This window comes from Manacus vitellinus, unplaced genomic scaffold (assembly GCF_001715985.3).
Source record: "Manacus vitellinus isolate BGI_N305 unplaced genomic scaffold, ASM171598v3 scaffold_66_pilon, whole genome shotgun sequence".
NCBI classification, from domain to species: Eukaryota; Metazoa; Chordata; class Aves; order Passeriformes; family Pipridae; genus Manacus; species Manacus vitellinus.
The window spans coordinates 246,361-266,894 of record NW_021940729.1 but is presented as its reverse complement, the minus strand read 5'-3'; the positions used below and the strand labels follow the sequence as shown (position 1 = coordinate 266,894).

The 20,534-nt window shown below is 42.4% G+C and overlaps 1 protein-coding gene across 1 annotated transcript in view; it reads left to right on the top strand.

Annotated features, from left to right (window-relative positions):
• ARHGAP8 (Rho GTPase activating protein 8) overlaps positions 1 to 19,720 on the top strand; it is a 43,193-nt gene extending 23,473 nt beyond the window's left edge. The window contains exons 9-12 of the mRNA XM_018083687.2: positions 9,371 to 9,448; positions 10,031 to 10,159; positions 13,313 to 13,416; positions 19,147 to 19,720. Of these exons, the coding sequence (XP_017939176.2) occupies positions 9,371 to 9,448; positions 10,031 to 10,159; positions 13,313 to 13,416; positions 19,147 to 19,344 (509 nt within the window). The 3' untranslated portion in view covers positions 19,345 to 19,720. The remainder of the gene's footprint in view (positions 1 to 9,370; positions 9,449 to 10,030; positions 10,160 to 13,312; positions 13,417 to 19,146) is intronic.
• The last annotated feature ends 814 nt before the right edge of the window (positions 19,721 to 20,534 follow it).

Genomic DNA, 20,534 nt, shown 5'->3' with positions numbered 1-20,534 from the left:
AACTGATCTGCAGCAGGTGGAGAGCCCTTAATAGACTTTACTGAAGTGCCATGGCCCAAACTCGGGGTTTCCACTCACACCCCCAGAGCTGTTTGGATGTGCTGTTTCCACACTGGTGCTAATTATGGAAACCTTGCAGGTGGAGTTGTATCCAATATCGGGGCTGAATACAGGGAATGTAAACAGTTCAGGACTAAGGATGTTGAAGGCGAGTGAGTGGCAGCCTGAGACAATCCCTGTAATTATAATCCTAAGTGGATAATTAGAGCTTGTGTGGTGTATCAGTTCGTGCCCCATCTGCAGATGAAAGGCAGACTTTTTTTGTGGTTTAAATTGTTGTGAAACAATCGTCCTTACATATATTTAGCTTATCTTAGTAGGCAAATACCTCTTCCTCACTAATCACAGGAGTCAAGAGAGCTAAAATGAGGATGAATGTGCACTAACACTGTTACTTCTCAGAGCTGTTATTATTTAGGAATTGAGTGAAAATTTAGTCACTAAAATGTTAATTATTTTAATCTTTAGCGTGTGCATAGGAGGAAGGCTTTGCATATCTGGCACGTTCTTGGGTTTATTTAAAGGTTTTAAAGAAATAGGAGGTTTATGGCCATCATTATAGTGTGTTAGTGACAAGTAACTAGTAATTCTTACATTAATTTGAAACAAAACCTCCTCCATGTCTTGCTTTTGTTGTTTCTGGATGCTTTGTCTTATCACTGCTGCACCAATCTCATACTCTTCACTCTCACAAATATCTGAGTCCAGTTTTCTGAAGCAGCAAAGCTAAATGTGCAGTACAGTTTTTTTAAAAAAACAAGTTTTCTCTCTCATGGTTATGATAAAGAAAAAAGGGGGGGGTATCTCAACTTTGTCACTGCAGAATTTCTTCCTGATGAAATGTTTGTTACTCTGAAGGCAGGAATCATCCTGGGGCTTTCTTCAAACTTTGTCCTTTCTTGGTTAAAATGTCATCTGTTCGGTGTCAGCAGCATCAGCACAGTTTGTGAGGGATGGACTCTGGTGTGATGAGACTCCTGAACAAGCCCTGCCTTGTGCCTCTGCACAGCTCAGGGGCACCAGTGCACACCCCAGCCCAGGCCCTTGCTGACCGGACTCTCTCATTTTTCCCCTCAGTCCTTCTGTGTCCCCAGGAAGGAAGGTCCTGGGCTCTGTCAGTGCTGTTCTTTTCCAGCCAAGCCCAGGTTTGCTCAGAGCTGTCATGTTCCCTCTCATAAAGAGGTTCCCACAAAGCAGATTTCTGAACAGAGATGCCTTGTCAGGTGGAGTGGTTTGTGACGTTCCCAGCCGGATGATGCTTGAAAGCCAAGTACCTGCCATGCCAGGGCTGTTAAGCAGTGGGTGACAGACATGCATTTTTTTGCACTTAGGATTGTAAGTGTGCAGGTATGTGTTGTACCTGCTGTCTGCTATGATTTTAAGTCTTTCCCCAAAGCTGGAATATCTCAGTTGTGCCGGTTGCTGTGCTGACAGCCCCGGAGGGTGACTGGCAGCGTTCTTTGCACTCCAGACGTGGCTGTGAGCACAGTGAAAACTCCAGTTCATCCTCTGGAAGTGACAAACCCTCACTGTCACTACCCTGTTCCATTTGATCCTGGCAGAGCTTCCAGCCTTGCGGGGTTAGCAGGGAATGGGGTTTGGTTTCCACCCCTGGTGTGGTGTTTCCGCTCTTTCTTCCCGTTGCTGCATTTTCACATCTCTTTACCTGAAGCCTGTTTCTGTAACTGTGGCATCACAAAAACTCCTGCAAAATCGTGCTTCATCAGCAGGGTTAGGAGTTCTTGAAACATCAGAGACCCTCTGATGTCCACTCTGTGCTGCTTGTGAACAGCTCTGGTGCAGGAGCTGTGCTGACACTGCCTGCAGCAGCGAGTACCAGGCTAAGGAGGCTTTCAGTCTCTGAAGGTACAGAATCACAGAACCATCAAGGCTGGAAGAGACTTTTAAGATCATCCAGTCCAACCATCAACTCAACACCACCACTGTAACCCCTAAACCACTAAACCATATCACCCAAATCATAGTGGGACAACTGGGAGTATCTCTCCAAAAGACTCCTGGTTCACCCACCCTTCTTCTTAACCTAATGACTCCAATCCCTTTGACAGATTCCTTGGGGTCACATTCTTCCTCCTTGGCATTTAAATTTTGTGTCTCAGTTACAGACAACACTGTTTGCAGAAGTTCCTCCTGCTGGGGAGTCACTGTCACCTGCATAAATGAGCCAAAACTGCCCTTCTTGTACCCAGTTCGTGAGGGGGCTCTGACAGCAGCAAGCACTGCCTCATCCCCAAAAGCAAATTAACACTGGTTTGTATTTTAGAAACAAGATCTGTTATGGCTGATGCCTCAGACACTGTTAAAATAAACACAATATACCCCAGTTTCTTAATTTCTCTAATTTTCAGGTTATTTTTTCAAGGAGGGAATAAAATGTTGCCATTTTTCCACTTTCATTCTAGCTCCATTTTAAAAATGTTTTTAATACTCAATTTTAAAAATGCCTAATTTTGGTTTCTTCTAACCTTCACAGGGAAGAATTGCTTTCCTAAAATGAGTTCTGAGTATCTGAGAAAATGATTAGCTCAGTAAGACTAAACCTCAAGGTTCATCTTCTGGACCAAACCAGAGAAGTGCTCTTAATTTCAGAAAGAAAGGGGTGGTATCATCCTGAACCCAACCAATGATTTAGTCAGGCCAAAGAGGTTTAACAGCACATTTGTGACTTGATCTTCATAGTAACCAGCAAACCAGAGGATGTTTTTTTCCTATGCACAGCCTCAAACCCACAACCTGTCCAGCCCTCTACTTATAAACGAAAAGCTTGACTTGCACGTGCACTAAATCAGATTTCTTTGTGTTTACTATCTTCTCTCTGCCATGCCCTGAGAAACTGCATTGCTTAATTAAATATCCACTCTCTTGTCAGAACAATTCATGAGTGTTTCTAACCTGGTGTCGTTCCTCTGGTGGGAATGATCTTGATGTTTTGCTCACAGACCCTTTTCTCTGAGAAGTCCAGCTTAGCCACAGGGTGGTAATTTTCTTTCTCTGGTTAATATGTCCCCACATGTCCTCACAATCTATTTGGTGCTGAACTGAGACTGTCACTTCTGAGCAATTATTTTAGCAGCCAGGGATATAAGTAGTGCCACTCAGTGAGGATAAAACTGCATGGCAAAATTCGTATTTTGTTTGCAAACCCCCCAACATCTGGAAGTCAGATCACAGCTTTTAGGGGAATTTTTATTTGATTCAATTTGTGTATAAACTGCACTGTTCAGACCTGCATGAAGATGTCAAACAGGTTACAAAGGGCAGGGATGTTGCTCAAGCCTGTCTCAAACATTAATACACTGTCATTTGTTCTTTTTTTTTTTTTTTTTTTTTTAATATATGGGTAGGATTATTATTTTTATTGGTTTTTATGTTGTAGAGAGTACTCCCAAAGGTATAAACAAAATGCTTGTTCATGTTTTTTAAAAAAAAAAATTAAAACCAAACGTAACCTGCTGTGATTATCACTAAAATTTCCAAGATTTAATAACATTCTATAAAGAGGCCATATAAGGAAACAGCTACAGCAAAATTTCACAGAGAACTGATTACTAAAGAGCTGGTGTGAGATCAGCAGCAGCTCAGAAGTGATGGGACAATAAACTCACAGTGAAGGAATCACACCAGAGAATTGTAAAGCAGAAAAAATAACTGTCCCCTGTAGGAAAATTATCTCGCAGTGGCCCCCGTGGCCCAGTCTTTCTCTCTTACCTCACCAATTTTGTTGACTGGAAGTGCTTTGCAGCACAAAGATTTTGTTCTGTGTTGTCTCCTGGTGCCACAGGAGAGTCCTGGGCGATGACTAAGACTTCCAAATGAAATGGTAATAACCCTGCTAGAGGAGTTCAATGATAAAGTAATAAATGTCCTATTGTATGATCATAATGACAACTAAAGCTGTCCTTTATCTGTTCAATAGCAGAAGCAGTGCTAAGCAGTGATTAATCTTTCCTCCTCCTCCCTTCCATGAATCACAACAAATCTTGCTGAGGGAGGAAGTTTTGGCTCCATTTTTTAATGTGAATGAATACATCCTGGTGGTGATAGTCAGAATGGGGAGAGATGGATGGTTATGCATCCCCAATCCATGTGGATATGCTGCAGCTTTGCCTCCTGGCCTCAGCTTCCTGTGATCAATCAAATATCTTTTAAAAATGCAACACTGGCAAAGCTTGACATCGGCCACGGGAATATTTCTGAGTTCTTGGCTCTTTTGTTTCCATGGGAATGTTTTTACCTGGGGTTCATGGAGATGAGATAAATCCCAAGACCGGTTTGTGTGCCATCAAGTAAAAATGAACCTTGTGATAAGCACAGTTTTTGTTTCTGGTGCTCAGGAATTGCAAATCAATTATTTTCAGAGGTGCCAAGCATAAACTGAGAATATTCACTCATAAATCCTAAGGCTGGAGACTGTTTGGAACTGCAAGGGCACAAACACACTGTGGATTCTGGGGAGGATGCCCAGCTGTACATCCTTGCTGCTGCTGCTCAGCTTTCAGCAGGGCTGGAACTGTCCCTTCCCTTCCCCCCTGCCCTCGATGTGCTGTGCACCTTCTGCAGAGCAAACCACCCCTGCAAACTGCAGGCATCACACTCCTTGCTCTGCAGTCATTGCACGGAGCACCAGGGGAAGGAGGGCCGTGCAACCTCCTCCTCCTCCAACCCACGCCGTGTTCCAGCTTGGAAAAAACCCAAGAAATCTCAGATTTGTCTGAAGCATAAAAGTTAATGCTGCTTTGGGCATTTCACGTGTATAAACTCTGCGGTCCTCGTGTTAGAAATAAGTTGGTTCTAATTTTTAAAAATGAACCTCACTACAGTTGGGTGAACTGCAAGAAGATGTCTAGATGGGTTGTATTAATGAGAATGAAAACCACTTCCAAATCAGGATGGACACTTCCTAAGATTTGGCAGGACCCCAGTCTAAAGAAACATTTCCAAACTGAATTTGGGGCAGAAGGAATTCAGATGCTCACTCTTTGCCATTTCTCTTCTGAAAGCAGGCAAATTAACAAAGGTTTTTGATGCCAGCAACCCTCAAATCAAGGATGATTGAAAGAAAAAGAATGTAATTTTCTCGTCTCTCTTTCTCTGACAAGTTGCAGCAATGTGACAGCATGTGTTGCTTTAATTTATCTTTATCAGTTTTGATTTTCTGTGTCTTTCCCGTGGGACAACTGATTGGGGAGGGCATAGAAGGGGGGGTTAAGTATTTTTAGCAACATTTTATTAATGCAGAGTGTGACACAGTTGTGTCATGGCACTGTGAAATTTGTCTGCTGTAGTAAAAGCCATTATATTTCAATGTGGAATGAAGTGCCTGCCTGTTTTCATTTGTGATTACTGACATTTCAATAATTACTCAGTTAAGTTCTCAATCGCAGCATCACTTTTCATTGAGCACAGATGGCTCCCTCACTACTCACATACTATGTTCTTCCATATAGCACTTAATATTTAGAATAAAATTCCACTCTTTTTGGTCTGGAGAGTTTAGTGCAGGGCAGCAAAAGCCCGTGGATCTCCATGTGTATCTGTAGTTTTGGGGAGAGGGGCAGGGAGCAGTCTGTGCTGAGTTATTGATCCCTGGATGGGCCATTCACTGAAGAGTTGGACTCGATGTTCCTCGTGGGTCTCTTCCAACTCAGAATATTCTGTGATTCTGAGGTCTCAGCAGAGGCTCTGCAGCATTGGTGGAATGGTGAGTGGTGTGCAGGTGTGTGTTTATCACATCTGCTCATCTCTGCCACCCCCTCCCAGTGTTCTGGCAAGCACTGCTGCTCCAGGGTGGCTGTTCCCCAGGGAATGTGTTACCCACGCCATTCATGGCAAAACAGCTCCACTTGTACACACACAGGAAAGAAAATAAACTCTCTTTACAGAGCCAGCTGACAGGAGCCTGCTGTAAACAGGATTTCATAGAAGAACACTGCTAACAAAAATTAAATAGGCTGCTTCAAAATTATTCCTTGAAAGGGCAAAAATGGGTGCTTTGAGCTGCAATGCCCAGGATTGCTTTCAGCCAATTTTGTTCCCTCATCCCGTAGCTCTGGTGGCTCTGACGTGTATTTTGTGTGCAAGAAGAAGACAAAGTGATTTATTTTGTTTTAGTGTGTGCACCTTGTGTTAGAAGAACTGGGGTTTTTTTCCCATAGTGTCTGAAAAGAATTGGGGTTGGAGAAGGTGTTTCCTGACTGTGTGTAAGACTGTTTATTTATCCATCACAGGGAATAACCAACGAGAGGCTTTAGGTCCCTTTCCTCCTTCTCATCCCTTATTATGGGACCACATGCTAGTGCTGTTCAGGTTATGTGACTTGAGAAAGACCATCATTCAAATCATGCTTTTAGGGACCCTTCCCCTGCCCAGCTGAAACACAGAAAGCACTGGGAGCAATTAATAGAAATACAGACTTCTAAAAAAAAGTGTCCTTTGCTCATGTGCATCACAGAAGTTCATATGCATCACAGAAATAGGAAAGCAGAAATTTTGACCACAAAAGTCAGAAAAATATAATGCAAAAAGGTCTGTCACTGCACCCAGGTTTATTGTTTTCCTCCTTCAAGAGCATAATTGCTGTTGACTATTTAAAAATTGCTATAATATCTTATTATCTGATCTAAGCATTTTTTACACACACATACAAAAGAAAATATGTGACTTTCTTGCTGTTGTGGTTCTTTTTCTTTAGAAGCAGAATATAGCTTTTTCTTTTCCCTAAGAATTGCACTTACAATTAATTAGTGTCCTGTCATTTGGTTGGGTTGCCCACAAATGCCAGAAGCACTGGGGATATTCTACTTTGGTGGTTGGCACGTTGCCACTTGTGATCAAACAAATTGCTGAATATTGATCCAGTTTCAGCTGACCTGGTAAATGGATTCTGGGAGAAGCAGGGATAGTGCCTGTATCCCGGATTTCTGCAGATGAGGATAAAAGTTGTTTTCCACCTCCAAAAACATCCAGGAACAGCTGGATGTCATGTGCCATCACAGTAACATTGATGGGATGCAGGGCCAGACAAGTACAGCTGTTGTCTGTGCTACAGATTAATGTCTTTAATTAGACACTTGAAAGCTTAGCCAATAAAGGCATAAACACGTTAAGAATTGATATTTATTGCTCTGTAGTCCCTACAGCGAGGTTCACATCAGATAAAAACATTAACCATCAAACCAACTCCTGCAAACCAAATTGCAGGCATTTATGATGTCCATTTGCTGAAAGACTTGTTTCCACAGAAAGCCTCTTGTCCACTGACAGGCAGCGTAAAATTCCACAAATTCTGGGGAAATTATTGTACTTTTTGTTTGCTGAGGGCAGTGCCTTGATGAGCAGTTCACAGCTGCCACTTCCAAAACTGTCTTTGACAGGTTGCCCCCTAAATCTGACGGAGCAGTTTTACTGCAGGGATGTTTATTTGCTGTACCCTGACTCAGCTGAAACACAACCTGATGGAGGATAAGGCAAGGGCTCAAATACATCACAGTTATTGTCCACTGGGTTCCTTTAGTAACCACACATGTCCTCCTTGGATGTTTCAGTTGGAGATGTCATCCTCCTTCCAGAACTGAGTGCATGGGCTAAAGGTTTAATGTTCAACCTGGATTTAAGAGGCAAGGGCACACATTCCTAGGAAGTAACTGGGAGCTGTAAGCAGCTGAACAGCTGAGACTAAGTCTAGTCTGTGGAGCACTTTCAAGTAGAGCTTGGGTTTGTGGCACAAGTCTCTGAAACTTGGCTATGAAAATGTATTTTAATGGTATATTATCAGCTCTTCTAGAATTCTATAAATTCATGTACATACTATTAAATACTTGTCTGTAATTAATGGGTTCATTAATTACAGATAATTTAATACAAATAAATTTAATTATTTACAAATAAACTTATAACAAATAAATTTAATTATAACAAATAAATTATAACATAACAATTATAACTTATAACAAATAAATTTAATTATTAATTTTTTGCGTAGGAAATACTCCTGCAACCCGGGTGAGCTCACAAGAATGACTGATTATCCTTCGTTAATGTACGACTTAATTTTTCTAGGATACCATAAAGATTCTTGCTCATGTAAAATGACCCATGTGTACTTCAGCTGGGATACACAAACACTGGCTTCAGTCTGGCTGCTTATCTGCTGAAAGAGAAGCATGGAAAAATTAAAAATTAGATCTGATCCTCCTCACTCCCATAAAGGAAGGTCCAGCAGTCTCCCCAGGCAGCGGGTGGGCTGCCAACCCTCTCCAAACTGCAGCAATTTGGTGTTTTGTCAGACCAGCACGGGCTGATATTTTACATTACTCTGCTTCCAGTAGGAATCCCCAGTTCAGACCATGAGTGAGTGAAGCTGTGTTACCTGCTGGAGGAACAGCAAAAACTGGAGAGCAGGAAGGAGAGAAAGAAATGAGTTTTTTACCAAACTCAGAAGCAGGAAGCACCACAAGTCTCATGAAAAGTAGCCATTCTTGGCCCCATCCTGTTTTGTATAATAATTCAGATAAATTACTTACCTTGAAAACTGTGATCCAAAGGAGATCCTTGGTTGGATGCATTTTATTGACATTTTCCTTCTGGAGCTGAAGCAAGGTTTCAGTTAGTCCACAGCATGAGATAGACACCCTTCAGGAGATTCAGGACAGGGAATTCAGGAGTACCTCAAGACTAAAATCAGGTATTTCAAAATCCCATGGGTAGGCAGAGTGTTGAGTCCCACTGACTTCCAGAGTGGAAGGAGCACAGATCTGCCCCAAAGTTGGCAGCTCTCCAGTGGCAAGAAAAGGGTTCTTCCAACCAGAGATCCCGTGAAACACTCCCCAGCCCAAAGGACCTCGTCTCACCCCCTGGCAGAAGAAGGAACTTGGGGAATCTTTGCAAACACCCTCTTCAGCTTGTTAAAGGTTTAAGGCAAGGAGAACAGCAGGTTTACAGGTGTGGTTTGGGGCAGTGGGTGTGTAAATCCTAAACCTGCTTCTGTGCCATTAGGTGCAATTGAAAGCTGCTTTTAAACAAAAACTAGTTGTCAAGACCCTCTAAAATGCTTAAGGCAAGGCAGTAGTATTTCTGTGAGACCCATTAAAGAAAGTGCTGAAGGCAATGCTGAAACATGATTTGATCCCGCTTTCTGTTCTCAAGGATTTTCTTTCCAAAAAGTGAGTGTAGGGAGGATCTTTGTTCCCAGATCTTCTCCCTCTGTTCTGCTTTCTACTGATGCTAAAGAGAAAAACAAAAGAGAGGCAGCTTTTACAGATGAGGCCTGGATTAATTGTTTTTTTTTCAGGACTACAAGTAGAAGGCCTCTTCAGAAGGTCAGCCAGCTTCCAGGCCATCAAAGATGTGCAGAAACTCTACAATCAGGGTAAGCTCTCATCAACCACTGCCAGTAACAGTGGGGGGGTTTTGTTGGTGAGGCAGAAGTGCCAGCTTTCTTGTAATTAATTAATCACAAAATCATTTGTAATATAAAATAATAAGAGCACTAGTGCAGAAAACTGAGAGAGAGCAACAGGCACTTAATGGTTATCCCTTGATGTCACACCAGAGCCTTCAAAACCTGTAGCAGCTAATGAATGATAAGTCTGAGTCAAAAATGGTCTATTTTTTCATGAACATCTACTTTCCTGTAGTTACAAAGTACAGTGCCTCTGGTTATGGCAAAGAAATGCAATTTTGCCTAAGAATTTATGAAATGTAGTGAAGTAATTGTGAAAGTCACTGACTTCCCTGTGAAGCCACTTTATGAAATGCCTTTATGGAGAAAATCTCCTACAGCAAGATTAATAAAGCTCTATGAAAAAATATAAAAATTAATATCAGGGGTTACAGCAGCAGAAAAGCAAGAGGTTTGCTGTTCAAAACATAGTGTGAAACAGTGTTTAAACAGTAGATAAAAACTAAAACATATGATTGAACACCTCTTTTCTTCTTTTTCTCCTATTAGGCAAATCTGTGAATTTTGATGACTATCATGATATCCACATTCCTGCTGTTATCCTGAAGACTTTCCTTAGGGAACTCCCCCAGCCATTACTAACATTTGACTGTTACGATCACATCCTTGGAATCACCAGTGAGTAAAAATAAGTTTAGAGAAATTCGTACAGCAGGCAGGACTTGACCTGACTAATTAATTACCACTGCTGCTTGTTTGCTAACCAAGGTGCAGCAGCAGAGTTGTGGAAACAAAATTCAGTTCGGTCATTTATATATTTCTTTGGGCTTGTTTTTGTTTTGTTTTGTTTTGTTATGTTGTGGGTTTTCTGGTTTTTTTGGGTTTTTTTTTGGTTTGGGGTTTTTTGTTTGGTTTTTTTTTTGTTTGGTTGGTTGGGGTTTTTGTGGGTTTTTTTTTTGTTTGTTTGGTTTGGTTTGTTGGTTGTTTTGGGGGTTTTTTGTGGTGGGTTTTGGCTGTTGTGGTTTTTTTTTTTCTGGTGGGGAGGGGATCCTTTTCATTGCAACTATTTCCATAGGATAACATATTGGGGAAGAAAGGATCTAAAGCCATGAGAAAGCATTGAGTATCTAAAGATATGGCACCACGTGAACAATGAATTATGGCCTTGTCAGGGACTGGGAGTTTATAAAGCCAGCAAGGGCATTAATCCTAGTGGGGTCCATGGAGCTGGAATAGCTGAGAGCCCAGAATACCTGGGAGATCCCAGAATACCTGGGAGCTGGTGCCTGGTGCTGGTAGACTGAGGTTTTGCCATCCAGGCTATAGCCAAGACATCAGGGAACCCACAGGACTTCCAGTCACAAGCACACATTTTTCCAAAACCTGTTTTTTGAGGAATTTATCCAAATGGAGTACATTTTCCAGCAGTCTGTTGGTGTGACTTTGGCAACTGTGGGCTGATGCTCTTGCAAAGAGTAGGTTATCATCACTATAATGGCTGTTGCTATTGGGATAGGGCATTAAAATACTTCAGGCTGGGGATAAATCTCAATTGCTCCATGTTTGTAAGGTGCAGAAGCACAGCAGGTTTGCTGTGCCTAAATATTCTGTCGAATTCTAGTGCTGTGCCCATCACTATCATCCTCACGTAGAGTTTCATGTCATTCACTTTATTCATGTATTTCCATTAAAAACCTGCAGCATGTTCAGAGTCCTCTGGAGTTCTGTGCTGTTTTGCTGTTTGCAAGTCTGTAGATCACCACCTTCCAAACCAAAGACTCATCTGCTCACACAGGGAATGTTCTCAGGGCACTCAGAAAAACAGGTCTGTTCACAAGCAGGTGGCAGGAGTGGAGGGACTGGAAAGAACAGGGGAAGTTTGGAAAAGGGATGTACAAACGCTCATTTTTGCTGAATTAAGCCCGTGCTGATATTACTTTGTGATGGAGCTAAGGAAAAAACGGGAACAAGTCTGAAGATAATCTGAGAGCAGTGCATTGCCCCAGGGACACCGGGAGGCTTTGCCTGGCCAAGCACCTGTCAAACATCCATTCTATTTGATTGTTGTTTGCTTGTGCTTTCAATTTTGACCAAACACTTCGAAAAGTGGAGTTTAAGGGAATTACTAATTATTCTTTGGGCTCTCTTGTGTGCCTGCAGTGTGATGTCCATCTCTTACTGATGCTGTGGTGATACCCTGATTTAAAAAGACCTTAGGCTTGAGAGCCAGGCAAGCAGCTTGTTGTTCTCAAATACCAGCAGCAGAAGTATTCTCAAAAACCACAGGAAAGGTATTCTGTGTGAATACAGTGCAGGAGGGAGCTCTGGAGAGGTGTGATCACAGACAGCTGCCTTGGGATGATTTGAAAATTCTCATTCTGTCTCCTGGAAGTGTGTGTGTGTGATGTGTCTGTTGCATATCTTAACCTGCAAACCCAGAAATACAGTATCTCTGCTTTACAGCACTTTGAAACGATAGGGAACATTTTCTCTTTATGGTCTCATCTAAATTATTCTTTTTTTAAAGTGTTATTGATGGGAGCTGTGAAATAAATGAGCTGAGTGACAGACTTAAAAAAATTAATAAAACCTTGAAGCTTATAATTGTTGAAGAACTTCACCTTTAGTCATGAAAATTGTTAGCAAGGTTTCTTTAACCCAGTAATGCTACAATTCCTGCATCATATATTCTGCAGAAGGCTGACAAAAAAAATTCTTGGGACTCAGATTAATGTGTTTTATAGGAGCTGGTAGTTTTGCAGTAGGAAAAAACGTCTCCACAGTTCACCACAATAAAGCTTCATGTGTTTAATTCAGTGCTTTAAAAGCACTTAATGTGCTGAAATTTCGTGCATGCACACACAGCCTTGTGCACTCCCAGGGAGAGAGAGAGAAATGCAACAGATGCAGAAATAGTATCAGCAAAACTGAGCTGGTTAGGTTAGGCATGATTGCCATCATCAGACCTTTCTCCAGACTGGTGTTCAACTTACAGTACCACAGTGATCTGTGATGTTTTAAATATTTTAATTTAATATATATACTAATATGTAGTTAACTATTTATATAGTATATTATATATTTTATGAAAATATACAACTATCTTTATATAATATTACATTAAATCCATATTGTATATATAAATATTTTATTATATAATAAAATATAATAGAGATATCAAATAAAATACTGTGGGATTCCAGGGTGGAAAAAAAGTCACTTGATAGAGCATCTGAAATATGAGTGTCAGTGTAACTCTCACCTGGACTGTCTAGATGATGTAGGAAGTTTGGGATCCACTTCTGGGTTTGCCCATCTGTAGAAATGAGTTAATGAACCTACTTAGGTTCATCTCTAGAAGATTCTTGCCACCCAACTGGCCCTCTCATAACTTTTTTGCCAAGGCAGAAGGGTTTCCTGTAGTGATTTTAAAGTTAGTAGATTGCCAAAAGGGCATTTTGGGCAGGACTGTGTCTCAGCAAGAATAAAATCAGAGCATAAAAAGTAGACATCTCAATTAAGTGCATGGAGTGATAGCGAGATTCAAATCAAGGCCTTTGAATGTCCTCTCGAGCAAAGAAATTATTTTGGCTGTTTCACTGCCTTGAGAAAATGCTCTGGAAGTGGGTCTGGGCCAGATCCATGATAACACAAAATATGACAGAGGCTTTCCAAGGGATAACCCTCCCTGGCTCCGTGGTGGCCGTGGTTATCAGCAGAGCTCAATTTTGTGGCCGGTTTTACAGGTGTAACTCCAGCAGACATAAATAAGTTATGATTTCTTGGCAACGTTTGGATGCTCCAGAGTTGAGAATGGCTTTGGCATTGCAGGTGTGGAGAGCTGTTTGAGAGTCACCAGGTGCAAACAAATCATTCAGGGGCTTCCCGAGCACAACTACGTCGTCCTGAAATACCTGATGTGCTTCCTCCACATGGTGAGTCCGGGCACAGATCCCAAAGCGGTTTTCTCTCTCAGGCTGTTCTTCTTAATTCCACCTTTAACATCTCCACGGAAGGGAAAAGCGAGTATTTGAACCAGGGTGGTGAGGTGCTTGTGCAGGGCTTGCAGAACCCTCCAGTTTTGGCAGGAGTTGGTGCCAAGCAATGGTCTGACCATCCCTTCACCGTGAAATCCTTTAGTTGTGATGAAAATTACCGTGCACATTTAAATGAACTGTGCCTGCACTGGGGTCTTTAGAAGTCCTGTTCCCTCCACTCCACACTCAGAATGTATGTTTTCCTTGATTTGGTTTGGTGCTTTTTTTTCCCTATTTTGGAGTGAAAAAAAAAAAAAAGCCTGACAATAGTGGTTGTGTAATTTTCAGTGCTGGAGAAAACCTAGGTGAAATCACCTTTTCCCCTAAAATATAAATATTGGGCAACTAAAACACCAAATAAATTAGTTTTTATTTTAGAAAATTATAGAAATGTTAATAAGCTTTAGAACAACCATCAGCAAATTATTTCATATTAAATCTTAAAAATAGCATTTTCCTTTTTAAAATAACCATTCCTTGCTACACTGTTAAACTAAAAACCTAGAATGTACTGTTTTGCAAGGATTTTTTTTTTGTTGCTCAGGATAAATAAAATCATGTGTCTTCGGTCCTACTTTTTTCATTTTGCTGATTTCTTTTAACCCACTTCTGGGAAAGCCACGGGTGTGAGGGTTTGGGGGACATCCCTTCCAAACAGTTCTGCAGGCATCCTTTGGCTGTGCAGGAAAAGACAGTCACAGGACTGAAAATTTCCCTTCCTTCTAACTTACCCAGTGCACTGCCTTTTCCAGGTTGCAGTTTTCAAACCTGGGTGCCTAAAATGGAGGGTCAGGGTGTAGCTGGTGCCTGAATCAAGGGGTCCAGTTTTCAGAAGTCCTGAGCCCACCACAGCAATCAGACCTGTGGAATGATGCTGATTTTCACCAGGGAGGGAACTGGCCCTCAGTTCTTGGGCTACAGTCATGTTTGCCACATCCTAACCTGGAGTTTATTTCAGAAACAAGTGCATTTAATCCCTTTTACAGTCAAAGTACCAGGGAAAAGCAAGATTAAAGGATAAACACATGGATAGAACCTCAAGACAGCGCTCCTGTAATACCCACACGTTTGTTTGCTGCTGCTTAGCTGAATCCTAAAGCTATTAAGGAAATCCTCACGTCATGTGCTATTATTTTAGCCAGTGATATCTGTCCTCAGCGTTATGAATCGTGTAAGTGACTTTGTTCCAGCAATAGAGGCACCATCTCCACGCGTTTCTTAAGAGCTGAGCACTCGAGGTGTTAATGAGGTGTGCAGAAGCACCACACCGAGTTTGCAGTAATTGGGCCCCGGAATGCAGCATTGTTTTTAAGTGTGCCTTGTTATGGAAAGCGCAGCACCGAGCTGATGCCGGTGCTCAGATCTGCAATTTTTGCTGATCCGCGGCTTTTCAGCCTTAATGTCTCGGGGAATATTTGCATTTGGAAAGGTCAAGGAAACGTGAAACAATCTCAGAGCTGGAGATTTCTATTCACTGCAGGTTGGTGCTGCACAGGCTGCCACAATTCAAACTTTTAACAGACCACTCCACCAATAATTCTGGTTTTTACCTGAAAGCATCAACCTTCTTACATACAAGAGGCAATTTAATTCTTCCATGAGCTAAGCCTTGAGTAGTGCAAGAGGTACTTGTGGTAATTTCATCAAGTGGGATGAATTGTAATCACTAGATACAGGTTTTGAACACTCCAAGTTTGATGCTGGTTTGTAGAAGAACAAAAAAAAAAATGTTTCCTATTTTCTCTGCAGTCTCAACCCACTTGTTTAATGAAAAGCTCCTTCTAGTCCAAGAGAGCAAGACAATGCAACTTCTACAGAAGTAACAGACTTGAATTTCAAAAATAGGCCCAAGTCTTTTAACTGTGGATCAGGGGTGATTTTGCCAGGAATGAGCCCAGCAGTGAAAGGTACAAACCAGCCCATCTCCACCTGGCAGTGCCTCTGGCTGCTGGACACGGATTTGCAGCCCTTGGAGCTGCAGTGGCCTGAGATCCCTTGGCAGAAATGGGCAACTGGGAGCAAGAGGGAAACAAGGACCAGCTTTCACAAGTCAGTCCCTGAATTATGTCTGTAAAATGTGTCAGTGCTTGCTCAGCTGATCTCAGAAGGGATGAGTGTGCACAAGCAAGTGTTTGTGTTGCACGAGCCCTGCACTGCAAGTGCAGTGGAGCAGATTCATGAATGCACAGGCAAACTTAAAGGGCTCAAAGAAGCAAATTACTTGGCCAAGCACCCTGAGGGCTGCAGTTCTGAAGCCAGAAACCATTTCCTAGAAAACTGTAATTGTAGTTTCCGTGACACTCTAAGGCTAAAGAAGCTTTAGAGAGAAGAGTTGGTAGAGGCAATAATATCACCTAACCTGTGTTTTTATAACCTGATACAGCCCTCTCTCTGTGCTTACATTTCCCCTCTCTGCTGCTGTTTTCTGTCCCTCCAATCCTGCCTGATGTGGGAAGGGTGGCTGACTGGGCTGAAAGAACCGCTGCAAAAACATGCCAAATTTAATTTAAAACGACAAAATCGGACGAATCAGAAAATATGGAACAAGGGTTTGGGGCCCACGAGCTGTGCTTCAGATCTGTGACTGAAAGAGCAAAGTTAAAGCCAAGTACAGGCTGGAAAACAAATGCTGTGAATTAGTGTTTTGTCTCCATCACTTGTCCAGCTGAACAGTGTAATCAGCTCCAGCAAAGCTTGGGGGTGGCTGGAGATGACGGGACATGTTGGGAAGGATTAGGTGACTGAGGCTCATGGAGCAGATGCAAGCAGTTGGCACATCTGCAAGGGAGCTGACAGTGGGTGGTAGAAAAGTATTTCAGTCGGTTTGTGGGAGTGTTTTAATATCTAGTAATTTTCTTTTGAAAATGTTTTGTGGAGTTCCTTTCAGCACTGCCACTGAGAAACCAAAGAGATGGTGGTGTTCTTGGATTTTTAAAAGTGATAGTGGTAATTGGCTGTTTTACCCACTGTGTTTCACTGTTTAAGTTCTTTGGGTGGTGTAGTGGCTGTCTGGTCTCACTCCTGCAGTATCCATAAATCACAGAATCATCAAGGTTGGAAGAGACCTCCACGATCACCCAGTCCCACCATCAACCCAGCACCACCACAATCACCCCTACACTGCATTTAGTTCCATCCATTCAGGGTGGTAGGATAAAAGCACATGGAATCAAAAACCATCACAATTTTGCTGGGTGGAGCTGGCTGTTTGTCCTGGGATAGTGAAAATATGTATTTTGCATTTCTCGATGTGGCACTAAAACTTCAGTGGTTATTCCCAATGATGAGTTGTTCAATGTACAAATTTTATCTTTCTAGAAGACTTTCTTTCAATATAGGCTGTCATTACTTAATGATTTTTCTATACATGTTCCAGTGAAAGGGGAAAAAAAAAACCCCAAACAACAAAGTGGAGCTGTGTAGTTCTTTGTTGTAATACTTTCCTGTGATGTTCAGATGATTCCGTCAAGGATATGATCTAGGCCCTTGGAGAGTTGTCTTTTATTAGCTCATCAAATTGACAGAGCATGTATTTTCAATTGAAACAGAGATGATGGTGACTAACTTTGTGAGGGAATCAAAGACGGAGTCAAGGGGGTTGATCCAAGCGCTGTCATTTGTGTTTCTTGGGCAGAACGTAGCTTTGGGGTGAATTTATTCAGAGGGGCAGCCCGTGAGGAGGGTTCCTGACTGCATCTGCCCTTGCAGGGAAGCCTGATCCTCTCAGGGACAGGTAAAGCCAGACCATGGGTGTGGTGAGGCTTCCTTGAAAGCAGCTTTTGGTGAGAGGGCAAAGTCACTGTGGAGAGTCAGACTCAGCTGCACACTTTCCCTTGGATCTGCTGAGGAAGGGATTGCTGTGTATTTTGGAGCACAGCAACGTTGCCATGTCTCCCTCAAGCTCCCAAGTCATCCCCATTGATGACTCACAGAAAAGGCTCAGTGCAGCTCTGCCTCAGATGATAAAATCACTGTTCCATTTTGTCTCAGGGATTTTCTCCCTCGGAGGAGAAGCTGTGCCACAGGTGTTTTTGTTGATCATTGCAATGTCAACTGTCTCCTTGAAATGTTCACTGAGTGGTGGTGGGTGGGAAGAGATGGTTTCCTCTTGGGGCTGGAAACAACCTTTGAAATGGTTGGCCTAAAGAGAAAACAAACTAATCTAGCTCTACAGCAATTCGGTGGTGTTGCTTTGAGCTGAAACGTTGGCTTTCAAAAGCAGCAGCTGGGTCAGGCTGAGTGTGTTTCAACCAGTGTTTAAAGACAGGTCCTGTACACAACTCGTGGGGTGGAGGGTGTCAGGAGCACTCCCAGACACTGGGGGAAGACAACTGCAACAGGTTTGGCTCTTTCCACTGTGCTTCTGTGCCATCCCAGGGTACCTGCCCCTTACTCCTAAGGTACCTTTCTTAGGGTGCAGCACTTTTTTGTGCTACAGAAAACACAGTGTGATGGGCTGTAGCTCAAAGCTGTAGAGACTTTAGGCTGAAAGAAACACAAAAAAAATATGTTGTACTTGTTTCACAGGTGTTTCACACATACAGCATTACACATGTGAAGTCTGTGTTAGCCACTTAAGGGCCAGAACACAGTTCTTAACCTTGTTATATTTATTAGTAGCCCAGCACTAGTTCATTGTCCAGCTGCCTTCAGGCAAATGGTGTCTGAAAGGCATTATATCCTCTCCTGGCTGGACAAAGAGGGTCCTTGCCAGGTAAAAACACCAAGGACGGTGGGTCTGGGCTGTAGAAGATAGAGAGGAATGAAACCTGTGTTGCTGGGCAGGGGGCAACTGGAGTTTATGCCTGTGCTAAAAAGTATTCTCATGATCATAATGTTTCTTAGTTTTTCCTCCAGTGCCCTCAGGCTTTTCATAGTACCACAGAGCTGCCTTTTCAGGAGGCTTTATGGCAAGACAGAAATCGAGAGGCACTAAGAAATAGAATTTTTGCTTTCCTATTCAACTTGAAATTGTAGCAGGAAGAATAGATGGGAGATTTTGCCCAACGATTCCTTGTTCTGTTCTGAAATGGCAGCTCCAGTGTAACCTGCACAGTGCAGTTTGTGACTGTGGTCTTCTCATGCCAGCTTACAGATCAACTGCAGCAAGATCAGCCTGGCAAGAACTGCCTGGATTACCTGGGTCAGCAGGAACCAGGAGCACCTTCAGCTGGCTGGCTGTTTACAAATAGCAGAAATTTGTTAGGGAGGACACCCAGGCCATACTGAGCTTTAGATACCAGGAGAACAAAACACACACAAATTCCTGCCAAGCTCACACAGAGAAAACCACTCTGCTAACCAGCTCTGGGCTCACATCCTCATGTAGCAGTAGGACACACCATGCAGGTGCAGAACAGATTTCACTGCTGTGTGCTTTACCTACAGCCTGTTTTCACCTCCATTTCTCCAAAGGAATTGGGTGCACGTGGAGGTACTTGGAAGAGAAGTCAAGCACCAGTGAAAGGAAAAACAATCCTTCTAAAGCTTCAGACACCCTCCAGGTTGATGTACCCGTGCCCAGGGTCTGCTCCCCTCATTGGTTCCTCCTCAGCACTGGTGGTGTCTTGTCTCTCCCAGTCTGGGCCACTTGTCTGCATGTACCTGTTCACGTTTGTGTTTTTCCAGGTTTCCCAGGAGAGCATCTATAACAGAATGACAGCATCCAGCCTGGCCTGTGTCTTCGGCTTGAATTTGATCTGGCCCTCGAAAGGAACCGCCTCCCTGAGTGCCCTGGTGCCTCTGAACCTCTTCACTGAGCTGCTGATAGATTTCTACACGAATATCTTCAACTCCCGGACAGTGCCTGGGGAGGTCTTACCTTAATGCTCCCAGAGGGGAGGATGGACTGAAGCTCCTGTGCCTCAGCTGGAGCGACATTTCTGTTCAGGGCTCTCTCCTGCAAAGAAAATTTTCAATACAGAGCAAAGTTTCTACATCTTCCCAAATACCAAAGATGCTGGGAGAAGCACAGTGCCCTGTATGTTCTCATCACATGGGAGAATATGAACATGAACATTCAATGACCAACAGGTCAAAGTGAATCCCCTTATTAAACTTGAGCATCTGGCAAAAACTGTTAAAAAAACCCCCACGACACTACCTGCCAGTCTGTCATTTCTTGGGGATCTGGAGACATTACTATGTGACATTATTTTCTGCATGGGCAGAGCCAAGTTCTGGACCACTCCTGAATGTACATATTTCTTTTTTGTTGTTGTTTTTTTTTATTTGAATACAAGTTTGTTAGAAATTTCCCCGTTAAGTTAATAAAGGAGGAATCAGTTTTTAAGTACGAACATTTCTAAACTATTTTCCCATATACTGAAGTGTCTTGTTTCACACACACACAAAAAAGTGTGGGCAGTTGTTGACAGGAACCACGAAGAATAAAACGTTTCCTGGGTAATTTGAGTTGTGCAGACAGCTAACTAATGATGCTTGCAAATACCTAATATATGCAGTTAATCACTGCAGCTGCACGTGCAAAGGATGTGGAAGCTTTTTACTTCTTATAAGTTCAAATGGGGAGCAATAATGTTAGCTGCTTTCCCCCCCCCCTAAATTCTTGGCATTTTCATCAGTGGAGTTGTATCAGTGAGTGCATAATACAGAATATAGACTAATTTTGAGACAAGTACCCCCAGTGTTTGGGCTGTGGGATTTTACAGATTGAGTCAATAGAAATTTGCTCTTCAAATCAGCTTCTCTAGAAAGCATTTAGAGCTTGGATAATATAACTAATACCATTTTTTACACATTGAAAGTCTATTATTAGTCCCAATGTGAATAATTAGCCAACATAAAGGGAAGATTTTCAGTGTTTCCTTTCTAACTATGCCATCAATATGGCTCTGATGAACTCTAACACGCTGCTATTTCATTGTTTAACACTGATTGGCACTGGTGTGGCATAACAAAGTTATCACCACGTTGCCTGCAGAGCAGAAGAAAATTAACCAGTGTTGAAAAAAGGTAAGTGGTGTTTTCCCTAATGCTCTGGTCTTCCTGCTTCT